The following is a 21,707-nucleotide window of genomic DNA, read 5'->3' as shown; positions in this document are numbered from 1 at the left end:
ATGTAAATATTGAAATTATTTAATTCTCAAGCAATTTTATTTTCAGTGCATACTATTCAGCGTGCTAGTCCTCTTTATTACTTAGTAAATATTGCCACCTAGTGGATCATATCTGCAACTGTTGGTCCAGGAAAGATAAAGCAAAAAATACAGAAGTGGACAATGACTTCACGGTCAAATTACTACTAAATTGGTGATAATTTGCAAGTTCTTTTAAATTCTGGGCTACATCAAGTGAAAGTCCCGAAAATACTTCACAGAATACAATATTAAAAGAAGGCGTGTTGTCTAAAAGAACATAAACTTCTCAGTTCTGATGCCCGTGGTCTAAAATGTCCAAAACATCCCCATCATTTCAATTATATTTAATTGAACTGAAAATTTATTTTGAGTCTCCAAAACGTATTGAATTTAATAAAAAGTGTTTATCAGCTCTTCAGTTTTACTGTAATTACCTTGAGTAAATTTGTCTGCCACTTCACATTGTTATATTTTTTCTCTCCTTTTCTTAACTATATTTTTACTCTTTGTTGGATCTTCATCTTTATTCTCTTTAATTTATTAAGATATTTATATTGTGTCTTTTTTGTGTATTTATTTATTCTTGTAGCTTCTGTCTTATTATCAGTGGTATATGATTATTGTGGCTTGGAATGTCTTATGTTCTGTATAATATAATATATAATATAATATAGTATAATGTTATATTCCTAATTTTTGTATGTTCTATTGTTGAATAAAAAAAATGCGTTTTTCATGAAAAAAAAAATAAAAAATAATTTTTTTTTTTTTAAAAAAGCCGGTGGTCTAATCTCGCGATATACACAGATAATGACGTCAACTCATCTCCTATAACGCCCCTCCCACCGCCCCACAGCGCGGGAACAGTTTGTAGTGTTGTTCATTACGTGTACTTTTGGACATAAAGTAATAATAATAACAGTGAAACAGCGAACTATGGATCCTGCCGAGGTAGAATTTCTTGCCGAAAAGGAGACAGTGAAAATAATCCCTAACTTCAGTTTAGACAGAATCTATTTGATCGGGGTAAGTCAGTTACATTAGCCTCTTTAGAATTTCTAACTCCGGGAGTTACATTTATGCGTTCAATCATGACAATGCTAATGCTAACGCTAACATGACTGGAGCTAGCGCAGGTGCTGCTGTGTATGCCCTGCAGTGTTGGACTCAGTTAAGTCACGGTGTGTGTTTTTGTCAGGGTGACCTGGGCCCCTTCAACCCGGGACTACCCGTGGATGTCCCTGTGTGGCTGGCACTGAACCTCAAACAGAGACAGAAATGTCGAATTGTTCCTCCAGAGTGGATGGATGTTGGTAAGTCTCAGATATTCCACATACACAAACCACACATTGGTAATTGTCAGTGTGTGAAAGTTCTGCATTTAAAGTGAAATAACAGTTTGTAGAAGAACCACATCACAGGATTTTAAACATTTCCCTTTAACACTTTCATGTATACTGGTCACTACAGTGGATTCTGCAGCTGTTCTCTTGTATATTCATGGATTTTGTTGTTCTTTTTTTTAACATATCTTTCTTAAAGTTTTAAGACACTACCTATCTTTTCCGACATGAATTGGTAACATTATGTAGATCTCCCCTGAGCATAAACCCCCAGAATCACAAGCCCTCCCCATCGTTTTCACACAATTTATCAGTAAATACATGTTTCTGTGTGTCAAAAATTAAACGTGTGGTGTCCAGCTGAGTGGACATTTTTGCAACTTCATGAAAAATAGGTTCATAAGATTTTTTTTCCATTATTATTTTTTATGTATTTTAAAATTATTGTATTATTTTAATTTTTTAAAATTTATTTTTCAGAAGAAAATTTTCAATCGCATTGTTTTTTTCATGCCTAAAGAGGAATAAAAACACTCAGGAAAAAAATTTGATTAAGGTTCTCATAATTTGTGCATGAAAGGGTTAAAATTGACAGTGTTGCTACTGGTTTAATGTTAAGTTTTGTGCTTTCATTACTGAATTGAGCACTTTTACTTCTACGGGGCCTGGCCAAGCGAGTAAGCACTGTGCAGCAATACTAATCATTCCATATGCATTTGTTAAAATTAATTTAGCAGCAACCATAATAGCTCAAATTGTAGGTCTAAGCAAGTACTTTAACATGCCATTAAGGAATAATAACCAAATATTTTAATAAAAACATTTATCATCCTTGACAAAGTATTGGAGTTATTCAAGGTTTGGAAAAAATACCAAAAAGTGCTGTTCCTCACGGAAAGTACAAATATTTAGCATACCACCCTTTTCTAAATATATGAGAGTACATTATATCCAAAAATGAAACCGATATAATTTTTATTTTAGTTTTAAAAGACATTAATTCATGGTGAGGTATTTGTTCAGTGTGGTGCACCATAATAATAATAAAAGATTTTATTAAGATACTGATAAAATTATCAGTCTTTGGTGACATAAGTTTCATTATTATATTTAATACACATCTTTCTGCTGTTTTTTTTTTTTTTAAATAAATAACATTCAAAATCATTGTAATATTTGATTGTTACGAAATATAAGATTAGATACAGGCATATATTTTGAACATATTTATTTACACATTGGTATTTACATTCTGAATTAATGCTGTATACATTCATTTACAACCTTTACTTTTCTTAATTTACACTGTATTCTCATATATTTTCTTGTATATCCAGTTGTAATTCAGGTACAAATTAAATAAACACAGTTTTAGAAACTAGAGCTATATGTCTTTCATGCTGAGTAATCAAAAATATTGTTTTAGAGAAAAACAAAATTAACCCTGGAGTTCACGTTCGCTTGGCCAGGCCCTACTACATGTCTATGAAATTTTATTGTGTTCTCCATTTTAAAAAGTCATATCATGCAACTATAAGTTGGGCCAGTCAAAGGCACTTGGAAAAAAAGCCTTGACTGGCATTTACAGTGGTGCGAAAAAGTTTTTGGGCATCCCATACATTTGTAATATATTGAAATAGAATTACTCTTAAGTCATTGAACTCTGCCAAGTATGGTTCCATTCTCCAAACCCACATGCTCCCTACTGCACGCTCTGTTCCATCAAAATCGAAACTAGATGTTTCTACAAGATAATGAAACACATCCAGGACATGACATGTTGAAGCTGTCAAGAATTTAGTTTTGTTATTTTTTTCTTCTTAACAATAAACAAAAAAAAAAAATCATTTACAGTTTGTCTCTGTTTGATGTATTCACAACTTTTGAAACACAAAAAAGACTTTCCCACAAATATTTCATGACAATATTTGAGACTGTGTAAATTTTAAGGATGTCTGAAACATTTTTTCACTACTGTATGAAATGATATTATCATCCGTTTGCCAGTTTGGTTTATTGATTTACTGTTTGTTCTAATGTGCAGAGAAACTGGAGGAAATGCGAGATCTTGAGAGGAAAGAGGATGCATTCACACCTGTCCCCAGTCCATACTATATGGAGCTGACCAAGCTGCTATTGAACCAGTGAGTCATCTGCTTTGATAAAAAACAAATGGTTCATGGTGTTTCTGGTAATTACCTCCGCCAAGGAGGTTATGTTTTTGCCAGGGTTTGTTTGTTTGTTTGTCTGTTTGTTTGTTTGCCTGTCCGTTAGTGTGCAACATAACTCAAAAAGTTATGGACAGATTTGGATGAAATTTTCAGGGTTTGTTGGAAATGGGATAAGGAAGAAATGATTAAATTTTGGAGGTGATCGGGGGTCGGGGGGCCCACGGGGGGGGGGCCACTGATCAGCCTTGGCGGAGGTCTGCGCTCTCCGAGTGCTTCTAGTTATTACAGTAATAGTTTGTAAAAATGCTCTTTTATCTTCTGTGTGTGGCACCTCTGCAGCGCTTCTGATAACATTCCTAAAGCAGATGAGATCCGGACACTGGTCAAAGACATCTGGGACACACGTATCGCCAAACTGCGTCTCTCAGCAGACAGCTTCATCAGTCAGCAGGAGGCTCATGCCAAGGTAAATCTGATCACATAGAATCTCTTCTTAAAGAGTGAATCAGTGTACAGTGAGGATACAATTACAAATATTGCCATACAGTATTAACCTGAACAGAATTGACTTTGAAATTCAAAAAAAAAAAAAACATTCAAACTTTGGCTCCTTCAAAGTTTCTTATTCAACACAATTTAAGTTTTATCATGGTGTTTTTGATATCATCCTCTTTACATGTAGCACTGTTTATTTCTGCTTCATTATTACATTTAAATCGTGTATTATGGTCTGTCACACTTCTGTAGCTGGACAACCTGACTCTGATGGAGATCAACACCATACGAGCGTTTCTTCTGGACTCTCTCAACAGCATGTACAAGTTGCGTTCCAACCTGCAGCCTGGTTCCAGTAAAGGACAGTTCATGGACTTTTGATCACTACTGTCAAGGACCAGGTGTGCATGTCATCCCAAGGCTGTAAGTAAAAACCTTCCCACTGAAATGTGCCCTCAGGCCAAACTGAACACACTATTTTCAGATGTGTTATCAGAGAATTATCTCGTAAGTTTTTGACATGCGTTAATCTGTACATATGAAAAGACCATGTATGTATGTAACTTTTATTAGATGTGCATATGTAATTTAATTTTGTGTTCAAAGTCACTGGTGTGTCATTATGTGACAGAATAAATGCATTTGCGTGTTTTTATAGTATTGTATAAAACAAAATCAACTGAAGCTGATGTGTTTTTTCATGTTTATAACCCCCTCGGTACTAGTTGAACAGAGTATTTCAGAATATTCTATTTTTCTTATATATTGAAATTGACACTTACATATAAATGGCAAACTAAACAATGGGTTCCTTCTTTATTTTCATAAATTTTTAAGTATGAATGAAAATTATCTACTAGTCCAAGTCCCAGTGGGGTACTAGCCCTGTATTTAACCCATCTTAAATACTTGGGAGCAAAATATAAAGTGCCTGTCCTCTTGTAATAGACATTTCATATAAATGAACCTCAAACCGATGCTTATTATAGTATCATTAAACAATTTAAATGGATATATGTATAATTATAACCTGTGACGTTAGTCCACTTAAAACATCTGGCTTCTAATCCTGAATTATGCTGGTAACCACAACAGTCATTTTTGAAATATTTTATTTTTCTTTTTTGTCTGAAATCACAGCCATATATTCATAAATACCTAATTACTACATTCAACAAAGAATATATTACATTACAATGAATTCAAACAATTACATTTTAAAAACAGGATTTCACAGCATCTAGACATCCTCCACTGAGTAATGGGGCTATTGCATGGGCGTGCGTGGGTTGGAAACGTGGGTTGGAGACATGGGAAGGCTGTGTAAGGTGCTCACTGAACTGCACCTTCCAGATTATTGGCAGCTTACCTCAGCATGCATGCATGCTCCCTCACACCAATGGGCTGCACTCTTGGCTCTCTTCTGCTCCTTATAATGACTGACTACAGTCTGTATCACTCTGAAATGGTTTGGATTTGGGCGTTAATTCTAAAAATAAAAAAAGTTTAACTAAATGAATTGTCAGAAATGTATTGAGATAGAAAAGGAGTTGTCTCTGCACACCTTCCAAATGTGGGCAAGTGAAAAGCAATGTTCAGTAGACAGTTGTGTGCAGCAAAATTTTCTGTAAAAGATAGAGGTCCCTGATCACTGATTTTGGGTGAAATGTTTGTGGGCAACTGCAACTTATTCACATGCTCCCAAATTCTTGAGGCACTTAACATACTGTTTGTATGGGGCATTTGTGCTTCAGTCTTAGTCATATTTCAAGATTAACTTTATGCACATTTTCAAGTTTGATTAAATGTTTACATTAAAATACTTAATTCTGTCTCTCCTTTTCATATCACCTGTAACTTGTGCAGCTCAGGTAAAAAGTCAAACTGGTGATCTGTTAACCTGAAGTATGGCATTTTGGTATTCCAATCACACAGATAACCACAAGGCAGAAAATATATGAGCTCCAGAGGCGTGTCTGTTAAATGACTAAAGTAGAGCTGAGGTGCTTGTTGAGGGGTGGACAGATGTTGTAAACAGGTAAAGCAAACCTATGTGATTCTGTCTGCTAGGGAATAACCAAGTCTGAATCTGGTTTCTTGAGATTTTGCATCTTTTGTTCATCAAATTTTGGCAACTTTGGATACAATGGGTCCTTTAAAAATGCTAAATGCAGGAAGAAGGTGAGTCTGGTCAGAATTATTCAGCAGTGGAAGATGGCCATTCTGGTTAAATTTTTTTGGCTACCCAATTGTAACTTAATTATGAACTTCATTTTGGCACTATATCCTCAATGGCTGCTGCTAAGGACATAATATCGTAAGGCGTGATATTTAACCGTTGTGTGGGTTGGTAAGTCCAATGCTACATAACGTCATACAAAATGAAGACTAAAGCATTAAGGACCAGGTGTATCAGGTGGCTGCTTGAAAGACTCTTCATGTCTATACAAAATAGTCAAGCCAGTCAAACTGACCCAAGTTATAAAAAAAAAAAAAGAAGTGATGGGCATTTAAACAGACATGCTGCTGTGAAGGAGGGTGATAAGAGGGCATGAGCCATTACTTGGGACCTCTATGTAAGTTTTGCTGAGCTGAGGGCCAGATGAGGTGGCTGTGGCTGGGTTCCAGCTGCGCAGTGCCAGGAGAGAGCAAGATGAGGACCATATCCTGTTTTCTCTCACTCTGTTCAATGTCTAAAATGAGCAGTTCTGGCCAGCAGCAGTACAAACACTAAAAGCAAGGCTTTCTTTATCCAACCCAAAAAAAGCATAAACATATAAAAATGGCAGGCTTTTTCTTTTAAAAGAACAATGATTAAAGTAATAAAAACATACAAAATTCTTTTAAGTCTTCATATTATATACATTACAAGGCTGAAGCACCTTTTAAAATTCTTATTCTCAAATTTTCTATTTCGAAACAATAAAACATTTCATTAAGTCTTTCCAAAAATGTGCATTTTCTAAGTTCTTCCCTAATTTGAAAAGTTATTTGTTGTAACACAGTACCACCAGGTAGTTCTTCAGCTTTTATTCTTAAGTGCATTTCCAGTTCAAAAGCTCATGTGGCCACAATGATAAAAATCACTTCCATCTGGCCAGAAGCATTCATTTAGAGAATCTGAGTGTTCAAGTCTCTTGACCACACCCTTCCTGGGGTAGCTGCTCCCTCATTGGCAGGATTGTCTGTGAAGCTGTGGCGACGAGGGATGCAGGGACTGATCAACAGAGCAGCAGGGACTGAAGACGACGTAAGATGTAGGAGCGTGTCTGTTGATCTTCAGGTGCTCCTGCCCCATGCTCTCGTGGTTGGCTACATTGGCACAGATTAGTGGCTCGTGGCACAGTTCCTAGCTGGCCACAATCCAAAGACTGTCGGTCCTTCACTGTATGGTCCTGTCTCCTGTGCATCCACTTATCATCCATACACCCATTCACTTCATTCTTTCATTCATTCACTCATCTCATCTAACGAGCCATACTGTCTTCTAAGGAGCCATGTTGACCAGGCCATTAAAAAATAAACTCTGAGTGTCAGTCTGAAAGGGGTGGTGGATGGGGCCTGGGCCCCGCCAGGTCAGTGTGTCGGGGTCACCTGGGAGGGTAACCCTTGTAATGGCCACCTCTGGGCCAGTGTGTCTGTGGCAGCGTTAAACACTTCCTGAAGTGCTCCAGCTCTGCTTGCAGCTTCTCCCTTTCTACTGCCAGCTTCTGTCTCTGGGACATCAGCTCCTACATGAGAGGGGACACAAAGTTAACCCAAACCACTTTGAAAACAATGACTTCATTATTATTGTTACTACTTTGCCACTTGTTTCTACTAGTACTTTCTGATGTGCAATTGTAATTTTTCACTACTGTTTTTTATAGCTATTGTATTGTTTTTTTGTTGTGGTATTTCTTATGTGTTGTGTTTCTTGTCTTGTGTCTTCTGATTTTTGGTATGATGTTAAAAGACAAAAGCAGACAAAAGACACATCTGCTGCAAACAACCCGTGATTATCTAGTTCATGAGATTAGAACAAAGGTATATAAATAGGAGGTCCCAGGACCGTTGTTATTTGTGTCTTACCCCCATGCTATGAGACAACTGCTCAGCGGTCAGACTGAGGTTGTAGTTTTGAGCTTCTAATCTTCGACACTGGGTCTGCAATACTTGTCGCTCCAAACTTTGCTCTAGGGAAAGGCACAAAATGAATGAATATGGGGAAGAAAAACAGAGCTGGGGTTAGAAAAATGATGAATCCATACCACATGCGCTCTAAACAGTACATACTGAAACTAATGTAACATAAGCAAATAAAGCAGATTAACGGTTGTATATTGTACTTTGAAAGGGTGGTGAATTATTCAAATAAAACTTTCTTTAAATGTGAGAGTAGATTAGATGTTCGTCTGTGCATTAAATTGATGTTCAATATACTGAACTTAGAGGAAGGACAACTACTGCCCTCTACTGATGAGACAGTGTTTAAAAACATTAATTTGACTATGCTTCAAATGTCCTGTATTGGAAACTAATACTTAAGACTGTAAAATATAATGACAGAGTGGCAAGCAAAATAATAAATGGCATCAAATCAATGCATGTTTATTGTGGCAGCTTACCCTCAACATATTCCTGATAAGCTTCAAATATAGATTCAATCCCCTGCCACTTGGAAGCAGGTGTCTCTTCCTCATCGTCATCTTCCTCCTCCTCAGAGTCCTCTGGACCAGACAGGTCCTCCCTTGTCCCTGAGCCCTCCTGGTGTCCGGATACAGAGAAGTGCTGCCCATTGGGCTGAGACTGAGTGTGTGTGAGTGGATGGGGAAATGGATGTGAATTTGAGTGCGACTGTGACAGTGGCTGCACTGTCCGTCCTGGAGCGCTCTGAAGCTCTGGAATGTTGTAATGGACAGAGGACTCCTGAAGATGGGATGACTCCGACATCCCTGGACCACCACCTTAAGGTGGGAGAGAAGAACAATGTCAGTCAGATCAGATTTGGTAGACAATTTTTGCATTTTGTTTTTAAAGAGAAGCTGGTGAAATATGATATTTAGTTTTATTCCTGCTCATTACTGCACAATATCAGGAAAATCTGCCACGTGGGATAACATTGTTCAGTATTGTGATGGTGATAGTATTTGAAATAAAGAACCAGATGAACTCTACAGTCACCACTGGATTGACTGCAGTTAATCTGAGGGTAGCTTCATTTGATTGGCCAAATAATGTGAATCTATGGTCACAGTACATGAAGCCAGCACTCCACTAGATTGGTCAAATATCAAACATTTTGCTATGACAAGGAAAATATCATTTTTTGATCAGTACTATTTGATGTATATACGTACGTGATAGAATAACCAAAATAATGAATAATATTGCCTGTAAAGGGATTCATCAACAATAATTAAGAATATTAATAAACTATGTGTACATTTTTCTTTTATCTTTCATGTAAAAATGTAATTGCTTTTCCTATTAATATTTTGAGGTCAGTGCATACTCATTAAATTATACACTGAATGAGTTGAAAAACTCTACACTTTCACTGTTATTTAGTCACAACAGCCAGCACAATAGACAAATCTGTATTCATGCAGCATACCTTTATGTTTCTGCAAAGCCTTCTGAGTCGACTGAAGCACAGATTCATGGAACTGCTGGGCAAATTCCTCAGGCGTGAAGCTGTCCCAGGGCTTGGTGCGGCCATTGACGCTGTGAAGGCCCTCTTTAGCCTGCAGGGGGAGCGGGGGCCGCAAGCTGTTCAGCAGGCTAGCGCTCCTCTTAGAGATGGGTCCCTCACTGGGCCCCCGGGCCTTGTCTGGATAGACAGCTGGAGAAGGGGGTTCCTTTGGTCTTAATGTGTCCCCAAGGGGTTTCGGATGGCCATTGGGAGATGCTGGGCAATGTGAGGAGGGGCTATGTGGTCTGACGCTATGGTGGTCTTCTGATTCAGAAGGAGGTTGGGTGAAAGCAGAATCTGTAATCATTTGAACGTGTGTTAGTCATGATGAGGTCAAGATCCACATTCCATTATTACAGATGGAATGACAGATACACACTACTGGTCCCTTTGATGAAACTCACATTTATGTATATTATAACAATGAATAAACACAATGCTTAAGGGATTAGGATGGGTGTATGTTTATGTTCATTAGCATGTCTCACCAGAAATCTGTGGAGGAGGGCTCTTGCACAGTGGATGAGGTGCATGTCTGATGGTATCCAAGGTTACGCTCTTTTCTTTAATAGCCTGAAGCAGTTCTGCCACTCTTTCATTATCTTGAGAAAAAAAAACATGTAAATCTTTGTAGCATTAGTCTTGTCTATATCTGATTCACAATTTCATAGGCATCTAATTCCTTGTGTGTGTTTGTATAAAGAGGTTGAGTGTGGCCTGACAGCGAGGAAGGCTATGCGCTGCCATCTGTAGGCAGCAAAAAGTAAACCAAGAGGATTAGAATAGGATCACTGTAAGCCTACTGCTGCCACTCCCCATTCATCCTTAGTTTGTGTGTCTCTGTGTGTGTACAGCAACTGCACTTCAGTACAAACCCTGACATTTGTCTTCCATTCTAACTAGGCTATTGAAAAGCACTAGATAAGATGTTACATTGTTTAATGAACTGCATATAGTTTAGAGGGGACTGAGGTTGATGTGTTTGAGGGTTTAACCATGTATACAATTGCTTTTAAGACCAGACTTAACATGCTAATGAGAAAAGTATGTAGGAGAGGCACTGCACAGCTGAGGTGAAGCATAAGCAAGTTGTAGAACCTACTGGGAATTACTAGTTCATTCTGAGAGCCAAATGACCATGTCCTTGGTCTTCTTTGCTCTGCTTAAATGAGGTAAGCATGAAGATACACTATATAGGTAAATGAGGATGTCTGGCTGATATGTAAACAGGTTCATGCTTTGATGGCTTCTAACTAGACACCTACAGCACACTGATCTTTAACGAATGTACAAATAGTTTCCTTCATTCTAGTTTTACAATTAGTATAACAAAACTGTTCTTACATTAGCAATTGGGAGGCATTGTGTATTTAATTAAGAACAGCTAAGTGGCATTTTTCTGCATTGTTAACTCGTACAATAATTAATTCTTGAGACAGAATCAAATAAAATGGTGGCTAAGAAACCGTTGGAACTAATCAGGGCTTTCTACAGTAAAATAAACGACATAAGTGTTGAATGCATGTGTGTTACCGTAAATGCCCTTACCTCTTCTCTGTTGTACAGTAATGTGAGACAATCTGAACATGGTGAGGAATCGCTTCTTATCTTCCAGCTCTGGTGCTCGGTCCATCTCCTCAGGGGTGAAACGCGTGCTGAGTTGTGGTGGTGGAGGAGTGCGTTTTGACTGGGATGCAGGTGGTGAAGGGCTGCGCTCTCTTAGCATCCTCCTCCGCTTTCTTCTCTTCTGCTGCACCAGCACATCCCTGCGGCTCACTGTAGTCAGGCCAAACACTCCCAGGAAGTCCAATTTCTGTGCAAAAATGGAATCAAAAGTTTTGATGCGATGTTATGTGGTGAGTGCCTATGTGATCTGCCATCACAGAGAGCAGAGATAGTATGAGTTGCCAGGTATTTTACCTCTGTGGAATCATCCAGTTTGAGTGGGGGCTGCTCTGCTACTCTCCTGAGATGGGCCCTCACCTCCTCCTCATCACTCTCATCATACGAGTCATCCAGCTCATAGTAGTAACCTGCAGCAAACACAGAGGTCACTAGTGGCATTCTACTCTGAACCCTTAAATAAAGATGACTGTTACATAAAACAAAACACTGTCTATAATTTAGTCAAACATCCCATCAGATGCACATACTTCTTCTCTCCTAAAACTACAGTGAACTGTGGCCAGAAAAACATCTTGCCAATTTCATGTTATTTTCAGTTCCATTTTACATCTCTTGCCTTCATTTACTCCATCTTATTTTACTTCTAGTTAGTGCTACTATGACAGCTTCAAAATTGACTATGAATCCTAAATAAATCCCCTATATTGTCTACTGAACTGAAGATTATCTGAAATAATGCAAAAACTGTACTGAAGAATGCACGTGTGTAGACTTTAATAACCTGTAAATAAAGATTGATGTGTAGTGCATCAATATGCCTGAGGTGAATACCTTTCTCTCTTGCCTCCCTTCTCCTCTTCTCCTCCAGGTCTAGCTTGCTGATAGGCCTTCGATGCTGTTGCAGGAACTCATCATAGATCAGCATCATGTCTGGGATCAGCCCTAGTGTGGATACCTGTCCCATCCCAGGGCCTGTGACCATCCCCATCCCTTGTCCCACTCTGCTGTGCCCCTGGTGTCCCTGCAGACTCTTCAGTCCTGCGCTGTTTTTCATGGCTCCCTCCAGTTCATACTGGCTGGTCAGGGATAATGATGCCCTCTGCTGGTTGAAGAAAGACTGGGTGGACTTCTCCAAATCAGCAAGGAATGTGCTGGGTTCTGGCAGGCCTGGAGGACCTCTTAGAGGGGGATACTTTTCCATTGCACCCCCTTCTCTCCTTCGGCCTCCTTCCTCATATTTAGTGGGCCCTGGGGGCAGCCGACTGAGCTCATACTGTCCCATCCCTGAGGGCTCATGGTTACGTCTGGACTCTGAGGCAGTTTCTATTAGTGATGCTGGGTTCCACAGAGTGGTGGGAGGTGGAGGATGGTGTTCACGTGGTGGCTGGGGAGGTTTGGGGGAGATGAGGGGTGGGGGTGCACCCAAGTGAGGGTGGAGGTCCCGGTTTCCTGGTTCATGGTGATTTGGTATGGATCTGTACAGATACAAGAAGATATTAATCTGTTAGATTTACAAAACAGTATCTACCTCTTTTCTACAATAGAGCATTAGTGTTTCCCAATATCACAATTCAGAAACTACACTAGAGTTTATATGCCTTGCCTATTTCCCTTCATCCCTGTCAATATGTCTGTGGGTTTGTGTATCTGGGCAAAGCTGTGTTATCAAACCCAGACAGACTAGCCCAGAGCAGAGTGAGGATGTGGCCAAAGCACACACTGTCCTCCAGATATACAGGGCTGTTTTTGATCTCTTAGGTCCTTGTAGTATGGTATGTACACACATGCACAAAAGAATACACACACAGAGCAAATTCTTGGTGCAGTTTACTGATCTAGAGGCCAGAAGAAATGATCGTTTCACCACCACGCAGGCAGAGAAGGAACTAACACTCACATAACATGGAGTAATGGTCTACTTATTGATTCTAGTTCTGACCAGTTCCCTGTTTTGTGTGGCTTTTCAGTATATTAAAGGCTGGCACAGTGTACTTGGCATCTGATTTTATGTATTTTTTATTATTATTTATTTACTCATCCAAGATAATTCATGACTGATTATTCTACCCTTACAAAACTTCTGCATCACCTCACACACAATCACACCCCAACCAACAAATAATGCCTTCATAGAGACATACGTTTACCCCTCACAATAAGCCAATTAGCTTCACACATACAGTGTACTTCTTCTTATTCATCTTCTGGGTTTTCTAGAGAAGGTTACACTTTCAGGCACTTTTTTTAGTTCATCCTCAGCACGGTTGTAGTCAGCCATGCACATTTGTTGCTACCTAAAAAGTCCTGGAAAATCGCTACCGCATATTCACTTCAATTTGATTTGTATAGCTAAATATCACAAATCAGAAATGTGTCTCAGAAAGCTTTACAACATGCAACACCTTTTATCCATAAACCCCCGGTCTGAGTGAGGAAAAACTCCCCCCAAAAAAGTCTTATACATGACAAAAAAATTACAATAAAATACATGTATGTATCAAAAATTGGATAAACAAAATATACTGAAAAATTACACACATGTACAACAAACATAAAATCCATTAGATAATGCCTTACAGACATAGCCTTTCCTTGTAATAAAAACAGGCCAAAGTAACCAGCAACAGCACTGAAATTGTATTTCTTCATCAGGACCCAGGTGCTTGGTATTTTGTTAATGATTCTAATTTGAAACCAAGTTTCAGTTCCCAACTCTACTCTCACAGGGAGGGCAAGAAGACCGATGGACTGACATAAAGGGAAGCACACTTACTAATTTAAGAGAGAAGAATATATACATTATGTAAAGCAACAGCACTGTGAAAATGGTGTTTTAAAAGGAATAACTGTATAATAGTAGGGACAAAATGGCAAGAGTAAGGTAAGATAGCAGATGGTTTGTGGACACTACAGCATCTGCCTAAATCAAACCTGGCAGAAGCACATACTGCACGACCAGTCAAATTATTTATGCCTCCTGTTTTTATTTGGATTTCTACATGTGAGTGATGTCTGTTATCTGCAATCTGCAGCCTGGGAGGTGTGATACTGCAAGTATACAGTGGGGTTACTGATAGCAGATGTGTGTATTTCTCCTGTCCTATGAGTTTAGCATTTACCACAGTCTTGCTTCTGAATTACACACATCACCACAATCACAGGCCCGGTAACAAAGGAGGGTAAGTAGGGGGCTTAAGCTATGCAAGGTTGAGAGGATTAGCTAAGAATTAGCCTTTGTATGTCTTAGCCATCCCCCTCTCTGTCTGCTTTAAACTGCTACCCACTACTCATAAAGCAGCAGTCATCAGGACCATGCTTTGCATCATGCATTTACACCTAAACATAGTTTCCTGTTCACCAGGCCTGCAAGGTAGCATGGACAGAAATAGAGTTGACGTGATGATTCTGACAGGGTTTATCTTTTTTCCAGCCCTGTCTGAAAACAAACTTCTAAAGCCTGCCAGCTTCTGATACTTCAAAACACAGGCACAACTGTCCCTAACTGGCTAGCAGGGACAGACGACGAAACACACCCAAAATAGTCTGTGCAGTGGTGGTCGTGAATGCAGCTTAGCAATTGCCAGGTCAGATGGAAACAAACATTACTAGCGTGTGGTTACACACTGAAATTTTTAGGCATGTTGGTGACATTGGGAGGATTAAAGCATATTGTGAGGATCATCTTACCTATGTGTGTCTGACCTATGATCTGGTGCGTCACCTGTCCGGCCCAAATCCATGTGCTGTTCCAGAACCTGCTGGCGGAATTCAGACACCTGGTACTGCCGGTCCTCTTTCTCTTGCCTCAGCTTACGTTGCCGTGCCAGCCACCTCTCTTCCTCATTGGTCCTCTGAGCAATCATTGTAGATGTGAGTCCTGTCCCAACAGTGCTAGGCCCCATGTAGAGGCTGTGGCCCGAGATTAAACCAGGGACAGGGTGATGTGATTGAACTATAGAAGAGTGGAGTCCAGGAGGAACTGGTTTGGGTGCTGGGAGGGCAGGCTCTTTGGTTTTATCTGAAGAGGGAACAGTTGAGGTGTGAAAATGCTAATATATAATATTTATAAGTTATTAACGAACAGTATTATTGTAGAGTATGAATGTGACGGGAAGCCAATACACATACCAGCCCGATTTGGAGTGAGTCTCTCAGGCTTGGTTCGGTCCTCCTGCCCCCTCATGGCATGGAGTTCAGCCAGATAGTGGCTCTCCATGGCCTTAGATACTTGCAACTCCTTCTCCCTCAGTGCTCTCTCCTTCTGTCTTTCAAGTTCCTTCTCTCGCTCCCTCTCCTTTTCCCGTTCTCGCTCACGTTCTCTCTCTCGCTCGCGTTCTCTTTCCCTCTCCAACTCCTTCTCCCGTTCTCTCTCCCTCTCTCGCTCTCTTTCTCGCTCTTTCTCCCGCTCTGCCTCGCGCTCCCTCTCTTTTTCACGCTCACGTTCTCGTTCACGTTCCCTCTCTCTCTGCCGCAACTCATCCTCCAGCTGAAGCCTAAAATGCAAAGGAGACAGGACAGCAGAGGTAGAAATGAGTTGGCTGCAAAATCAGAAAGGGCAATCCAGAATTAGAGCAGACTGCTGTGATGGAGTGATGCATGTGGGTGGGAATGTGTGCATGGCTGAATTAAGTGGACTTTACCTCTCAGACTGCAGTGCTGACAGTGAAGGGTGTGTGAAGTCTCCAGGGTAGCGGACACCGGGTAGGTGCATGTGAACAGCAGAGGGATGGATGGGGGGTAATGCTCCCCCTGCTGGTAGTGGATAGAAAGGTGACCTCAAAGCGGAGAGGCAGAATGGGTCATCCATCCTGGGAGAGAAAGATTGCAATATGAAAAAAAGACAGCGTCAGTCTCTCCTTGAGACAGCATAACATTTTCTTTCATTAACCTGTGTGTCTCTTTCCCCCAAAGAAGCGACATCACAGGGTGTTACATCTTTCTAGAAAGCTGTACTGTCTATCACTCCACAGCGACCATCAGGAGACTGTGCTGTGTCAATGCACAACTGTGTGTTTTTATGTATGTGTGTGTGTGTGTGTGACATCCACTGCTCATCCTCTCATTAAATCCATTTCAGTGCAGTGTGTGATGGGTGTTGCAGTCCACTGATCTTGGTGTGCTGACAGACCAGGCACATGCGGCCTATGTGATAGCCCAAAGGAAGCAAGGCTTTTCAACACTCAGAGTGCACATAATCATACATAGCATTCACACAAAATTAATTCACTCTTAGCAAATGTTCCAGATACATATTTTTTGTTTTGCTGGTGATTCTGCTGTTAATTTAGTTATTTTAACACTTTAAACTGAGCTTTTAACATTAATCCTTCAGGAATTGAAGCCATTAGTCTTGATCAATTTTTGTGAGTTGCGTTCCATGAAAGCACTCCCACAGTTAAATAAATATACAAATAAAGAACAGCAACAAACTATGATACCTCTGGGAACAAATTCAAGGTCAGCTAGTTCTTTTATTGCTGAGTCTTAGCAGTATAAATACTTTGTTCGGTCATATGCAATAGTTTGCACAATTCGCCCTCAGAGGAAATGGATGCCAAGTCAACAAAACATATAAATTGGTGAGCTTACCTATATGGTGTGAACGAGGGGTGGGGCAAGTAGCTTGGGTGGTAGTAAGCAGCTGCTGCAGCTGCAGTGGCAGGGTCCAAGCCCAAGGGCAAAGAGGGCATGCGGAGGGCATCCTCAGTCGTGGCATAGGGCCGGAAACCACGGAGGTACTCTTCTGGCACAGGACCAGGGGGCACTGCATTAGGCAACTGTCTGGGAAGACTGTTCATGCAAGAAGAGATGTGTGAACAATTAAGTAAAGTTGATTTTATGAAGCCACACCATATGTACATTAATATAGAAGCCCTATAGTCTTAACGGTTGTAACAGGGTTTTGGAATAACTCCCAGCAAGACAAATGTTTGTACATTTGTTGAAACAGTTTATTCCACATTGTTTAATATACCAATGAAAAATAGATTATGCACTTATATCAAAGCGTGTTTCAAAACTGCAAATACAGGGAACAAGGGCAGTATGCATGACTTACTTGAGGGGCTGAAAACGTGAATCCTGCATGACAGAACCAGGAGTGAGACCAAAGGCATAGGGATTTCCCAGGAGGTGGGCAGGGACTGGGGGGGCACTCTTTTCCTGGGGGAGGGTCCCTTCTGCACCCAGACGTTCTCTGCTAGCCCCACGAGGCCCCGAGTCAGCCTGGAGAGAGATGCGAAGAGAGAGTCTTAGTCATTGTTCATGAGGACCTGTGACCGTCATGGTTGTCAATGCTCATGAAGCCCATCCTGTGAGGTTGAAGATGGGGGAAATAAAAGGCCTGTTTGTGGTGCAACAGCCTCTGTTTCTATCTCTTTGTAACTCAGGCACTTTTTATCCACACATAGTACCTCCCTGTAGAAACAGACAGATCAACATTTCTTGGAGGAATCTGCACCGTAAAATGGAGAAAGCAGGCAGATACTGGTAAAAAAAAAAATTACTTTTCTCCTATTGTAAACAAGACATGTCATGATTATGATTGATGAGGATGTGGTAATGGTTGATGTATAACAGCAGTAGTTTTAGAGAGATGATCCCTTTCATCTGGGAACACTGCATGTGTGTGTGTGTGCACATAACTTCCATGCTGTATCATCTACAGAGAAGACAACAAAGCCCAAAAAAGAAAAAAAGAAACATCCCTCTGCCTCTGTTTCTCTTTCTTCCTGGTTCTTTCACCTCACTCTCTCTACTTGGCAGCAAGCCGGGTCTCACTTATCCAATCCCACAACAAACACACACACACACACACACACTCAGCAGGCACATACACCGTTTGAGAGCTACAAAGACATCCTGCTGTGGGAGTGGGAGTGCATTTTCTGAAGCTTTGGTTTCCCCCTGCCTACAAATGTGCTCACGAAATGAAGAAACTTACAACACTTGTACGTTGCACGAGGAAATTGTTTATGGAGCGACTGAGGAGGATTTTTTGAAAGGAGCAAAAGATATCAAAATGAGACTTTAAGTTGAAGGTGGCAATGGAACAAGTGATGTGAAAGAATAGAGGGAAACAGGCGCAGAGATGAAGACATAAAGGGGAGGAGGGAGTGGAGAAGACCATTCTTGCCCCTCTAAATTAACCTCTGTGCTCTCTGGGATTAGAAAGAGACCTTACAGCAGCACTACTGTCTCTCACTATTGCTGCTGATAAAACAAATCCCATTTAGTGAGCCATTACCTCCACATCCTGTTCTACAGCCACTGACCCATGCTGACACTTATGTGTTAAATCCAATCTTAAATGCCCTTAATGTTTAGACTCCCCACATATCCCTTTGTTTTTTTAAGACCACCCCCCTCCACCACCACCTGGTACCATTAAGATTTGCTCATTGTTATTTGTTGCACTTTGCTTAACAGTACAGCACTCTGTTCTCTCAAAACTGCTGTCCCTTCTCACTAATTTTTTTTCAAAGCTTTAAGAGCACAGGAAGAATGTGGATACTCTCTTTCAAACACATCAAAAGAGATAAATAGTAAATAGGTGCTGTGGAACTACAGAATGCCAGGACCCTCTGTTAATTCAGTTTTGAAAGACTTCTATCTCTTCATCTTTGCTATCCAACAATACAAATACTTTTAAGTGTGCTTGTTCAGACTCTTTATAAATGCCTAGTGTTATCTGTCACAAGCAAGAGGGCTTACATTTCTTTTTTTCTTAATACACCATCTTCAGATTTAGTCATGAACACACACTGTTACATTTATATATATATATTTCTGTTGCAATTTACCTGCAGTAACATATACTTAACAAGGAACAGTGCCTCCCAATAAACTGCTTTTAGAAATTCCTATAATCATACTGATGGCAAACACATTCAGCACAGCTATCATAACTGCTTGAGTAACATCACTGATGACATACCGCTATCATTTTTAATTAATTGGAATATTTTTTATTTATCTGTTTGCTATGTTAGATGTGAAAAGCAGTCACTAATCTAACACCAAGATCCAAACACATATGGTTAAGTGTGTAACTTGAACACGTCTCATCAGAAAATCTGCAATACATGCATCAGGAAATAAATCCTTCATATAATAAAAAAATATATATATCTAGTGACTACTTGGTGTGGACAGAACTGGTATTTCAAGTGTACAACATATGCAGTTTTACAGCCCCATACACATAGTTTTTCTGGTTATATACTCACACCTTTGACTCAGCTATCAATTGCAACTTTTATGGTCTGCCTCTAATTCACCCATACTAAAATGTATGTTTCATGAAAACATTTCACAGATATCATTTCATGAAAAGTGGAAAGAGGATCATGAAGCATTGTGATGCTGCTGTAACCTTGCAGCTTACTGATTTTATATTTCATTCATTGCTTCTCACATGTCAAATAGTGAACAAAAGGGAGTGCAGGATGCTCTTAATTAAAAAGTACACAGACATTCTTCTCAGCTTACAACCTGTTTATATTTGTCAGCCAGTGCATACAAGCTTGTAGAAAATTATGCAATGGTGTTGGCATAACAGGTCAAAAGCTTGAAAAAGCTTGCAACACAGACAAAACCTTCCATACCCATTAGAGAAGTGCCTTAGGTACAAAGGCACCTACACATCCAACCAGCCATCGTATTTTGACCTTTCACCTTGCCCCAAAACACAGCCTTGTATTCTCAAATACACACTATTCACCAATAACCTGCCATATGCACACACTACAGAGCACAAATACAAGCACTCAGACTCAAAGACACATCCATTAACAGCCATCTTCCACTGTGTGAGCCAGGCCCCTGTAACCCCCAGTAAGGGTGGGAGACCCCGCGCATTGTAGAGCGCTCGTTTACGCCTCTCAGATGGAGCCATGAATCCAAATTGCCAATTAAAAAGCAATTACAGGCAGCAGTGGGAGCAGACTCCTGCAGTCATTAAAGCAAAATGCCAACGCACCAAGCCCTCCCTCCTTCACTGCATTGCCTATCACCTCCCTCTGAAAGACAGTCTTGTATCTTAGCCAGAGAGACACTAATCAACCCTTCCTAACACACAAAAAGCAGGGCATGCACATGTGCACATAGCAACAAACAAGCTTTTGTTGGTAGCTCTACAGGAGATACAATAGAAAGGACTATAGCCTCTGTATATAAGTATTATTATGTATTTTTTTTCTCCCTGTTAATTTTTTTTTTTCTCTCCATTTTATTTGCTGCTTGTTGGCCTTTTTCTGCCCATGCTTCTCAACATTCCTTTCTATAAAACACTCCCATTATGATAAACACTACCTCTAATTTCATGGCACGGCATATATGGAATCAACACACTCCCGTGATTGCACTGTTAAGGGAATAAGTCAAAGGTCAAATCAGTGATTTCAAATCCTGCTAACTGGTAGCTTTGTTTCACACTTCCATTCATCCACCTTTCCTAATCAGTCACAGAGTAAATAAAAATGCAGATAGTGTGATCTGTGTATAAGAGATTATGTTTTTGATGCTGTATACATCTATGTGTCCTCTACAATGCACTGGCTGTTTATGACCACTCAGTTATATGTGCTTGCTGAAGCAGCACTGCAGAAATAGGGGAGATGCTATGACGGCAGTTTTGGTGATGCATCCCCTCTGTTGTCTACCTAACCCCCACCCCTTCACATCGCAAACCCCTGTCCACATCACCTCCCTTAACCTCCTCATTGTTCGGCTGGTTGGCCCTAAGCTGCTGGAGGCACCACAAACCCAGTGACGTGACCTTTACAATTCCAGCTTGACATTATATACAGACACACGGGCACACAGACAGACACAGAGGATTAGCTACAATATGTAGCAATGTGTAGCAGGAGGAAGGCACTACTGTGGCTTTATTTGTGTTCTCATGCTTAGAAAATTGCTATGACATTGGGAACACTCCTTTGTCTCTCCTGCCCCTCGGACCACAGAAGGGTCATTTCATAAAAGCTCTAGTGACTGAGGGTGAGAGTCAAAGGGGGGAGTCCCATACATAGCTGGCTGGTTGACCCCCTTTCTCACCCTCTACTCTCCCCCCTCTCTCTGTCTCCAGGGAACCGTCAAAGTGTCTCAGAGTTTCCGCATGTTGGGTAGTGCTGTTCATAACCGTGCGCTTGGCCTCGACCATTAGCCCTGAGCTGAGATAAGAAGGCTTAAAGCAAGGCCATAATCCATAATCCACTCCTTATCAAAGCAAGCAGCTCTCCCTCTCTCCCTCTTTCTCTCTCGCCACTAAGTAACAGAGTGCGGGTGTTGGGGTGACGAGGCAGAGGATGCACTTGACTGCTTGAGTGAAGAGGGTGAGGCTGGGGTTAGGGTGGGTGGGATGAGAGGCTAAAG

The 21,707-nt window shown here is 40.5% G+C and overlaps 2 protein-coding genes across 2 annotated transcripts in view; one reads left to right on the top strand and one right to left on the bottom strand.

The window, feature by feature from the left end:
- Nucleotides 1-861: 861 nt before the first annotated feature.
- On the top strand, nucleotides 862-6,510 carry gins2 (GINS complex subunit 2). The gene is made up of 5 exons (XM_030160389.1): nucleotides 862-1,047; nucleotides 1,220-1,334; nucleotides 3,409-3,508; nucleotides 3,875-4,001; nucleotides 4,283-6,510. Exons 1-5 carry the CDS (start codon nucleotides 958-960, stop codon nucleotides 4,409-4,411), a joined length of 561 nt encoding a protein of 186 aa, XP_030016249.1. The 5' UTR covers nucleotides 862-957; the 3' UTR covers nucleotides 4,412-6,510.
- Nucleotides 6,130-21,707, bottom strand: part of gse1b (Gse1 coiled-coil protein b) — a 165,309-nt gene continuing 149,731 nt past the window's right edge. The window contains exons 5-17 of the mRNA XM_030160375.1: nucleotides 17,389-17,555; nucleotides 16,920-17,120; nucleotides 15,971-16,138; nucleotides 15,459-15,823; nucleotides 15,018-15,348; nucleotides 12,162-12,805; nucleotides 11,625-11,737; nucleotides 11,253-11,517; nucleotides 10,193-10,306; nucleotides 9,627-10,001; nucleotides 8,638-8,976; nucleotides 8,102-8,205; nucleotides 6,130-7,761 (exon numbers count right to left, since the gene is read on the bottom strand). Of these exons, the coding sequence (XP_030016235.1) occupies nucleotides 7,621-7,761; nucleotides 8,102-8,205; nucleotides 8,638-8,976; nucleotides 9,627-10,001; nucleotides 10,193-10,306; nucleotides 11,253-11,517; nucleotides 11,625-11,737; nucleotides 12,162-12,805; nucleotides 15,018-15,348; nucleotides 15,459-15,823; nucleotides 15,971-16,138; nucleotides 16,920-17,120; nucleotides 17,389-17,555 (3,327 nt within the window). The 3' untranslated portion in view covers nucleotides 6,130-7,620. The remainder of the gene's footprint in view (nucleotides 7,762-8,101; nucleotides 8,206-8,637; nucleotides 8,977-9,626; nucleotides 10,002-10,192; nucleotides 10,307-11,252; nucleotides 11,518-11,624; nucleotides 11,738-12,161; nucleotides 12,806-15,017; nucleotides 15,349-15,458; nucleotides 15,824-15,970; nucleotides 16,139-16,919; nucleotides 17,121-17,388; nucleotides 17,556-21,707) is intronic.

This window comes from Sphaeramia orbicularis, chromosome 3 (genome assembly GCF_902148855.1).
Source record: "Sphaeramia orbicularis chromosome 3, fSphaOr1.1, whole genome shotgun sequence".
NCBI lineage: Eukaryota > Metazoa > Chordata > Actinopteri > Kurtiformes > Apogonidae > Sphaeramia > Sphaeramia orbicularis.
Note: the sequence above shows the minus strand (reverse complement) of the source record. Positions and strands in the feature narration are given on the sequence as shown.

What these genes read in the sequence shown, in the direction of transcription:
- gins2 (XM_030160389.1), top strand. Translation starts at nt 958, where the DNA reads ATGGATCCTGCCGAGGTAGAATTTCTTGCCGAAAAGGAGACAGTGAAA. An exon ending in TCCAGAGTGGATGGATGTTG is followed by an intron (nt 1,335 to 3,408) that starts GTAAGTCTCAGA and finishes TCTAATGTGCAG; the next exon opens with AGAAACTGGAGGAAATGCGA. An exon ending in ACCAAGCTGCTATTGAACCA is followed by an intron (nt 3,509 to 3,874) that starts GTGAGTCATCTG and finishes GCACCTCTGCAG; the next exon opens with CGCTTCTGATAACATTCCTA.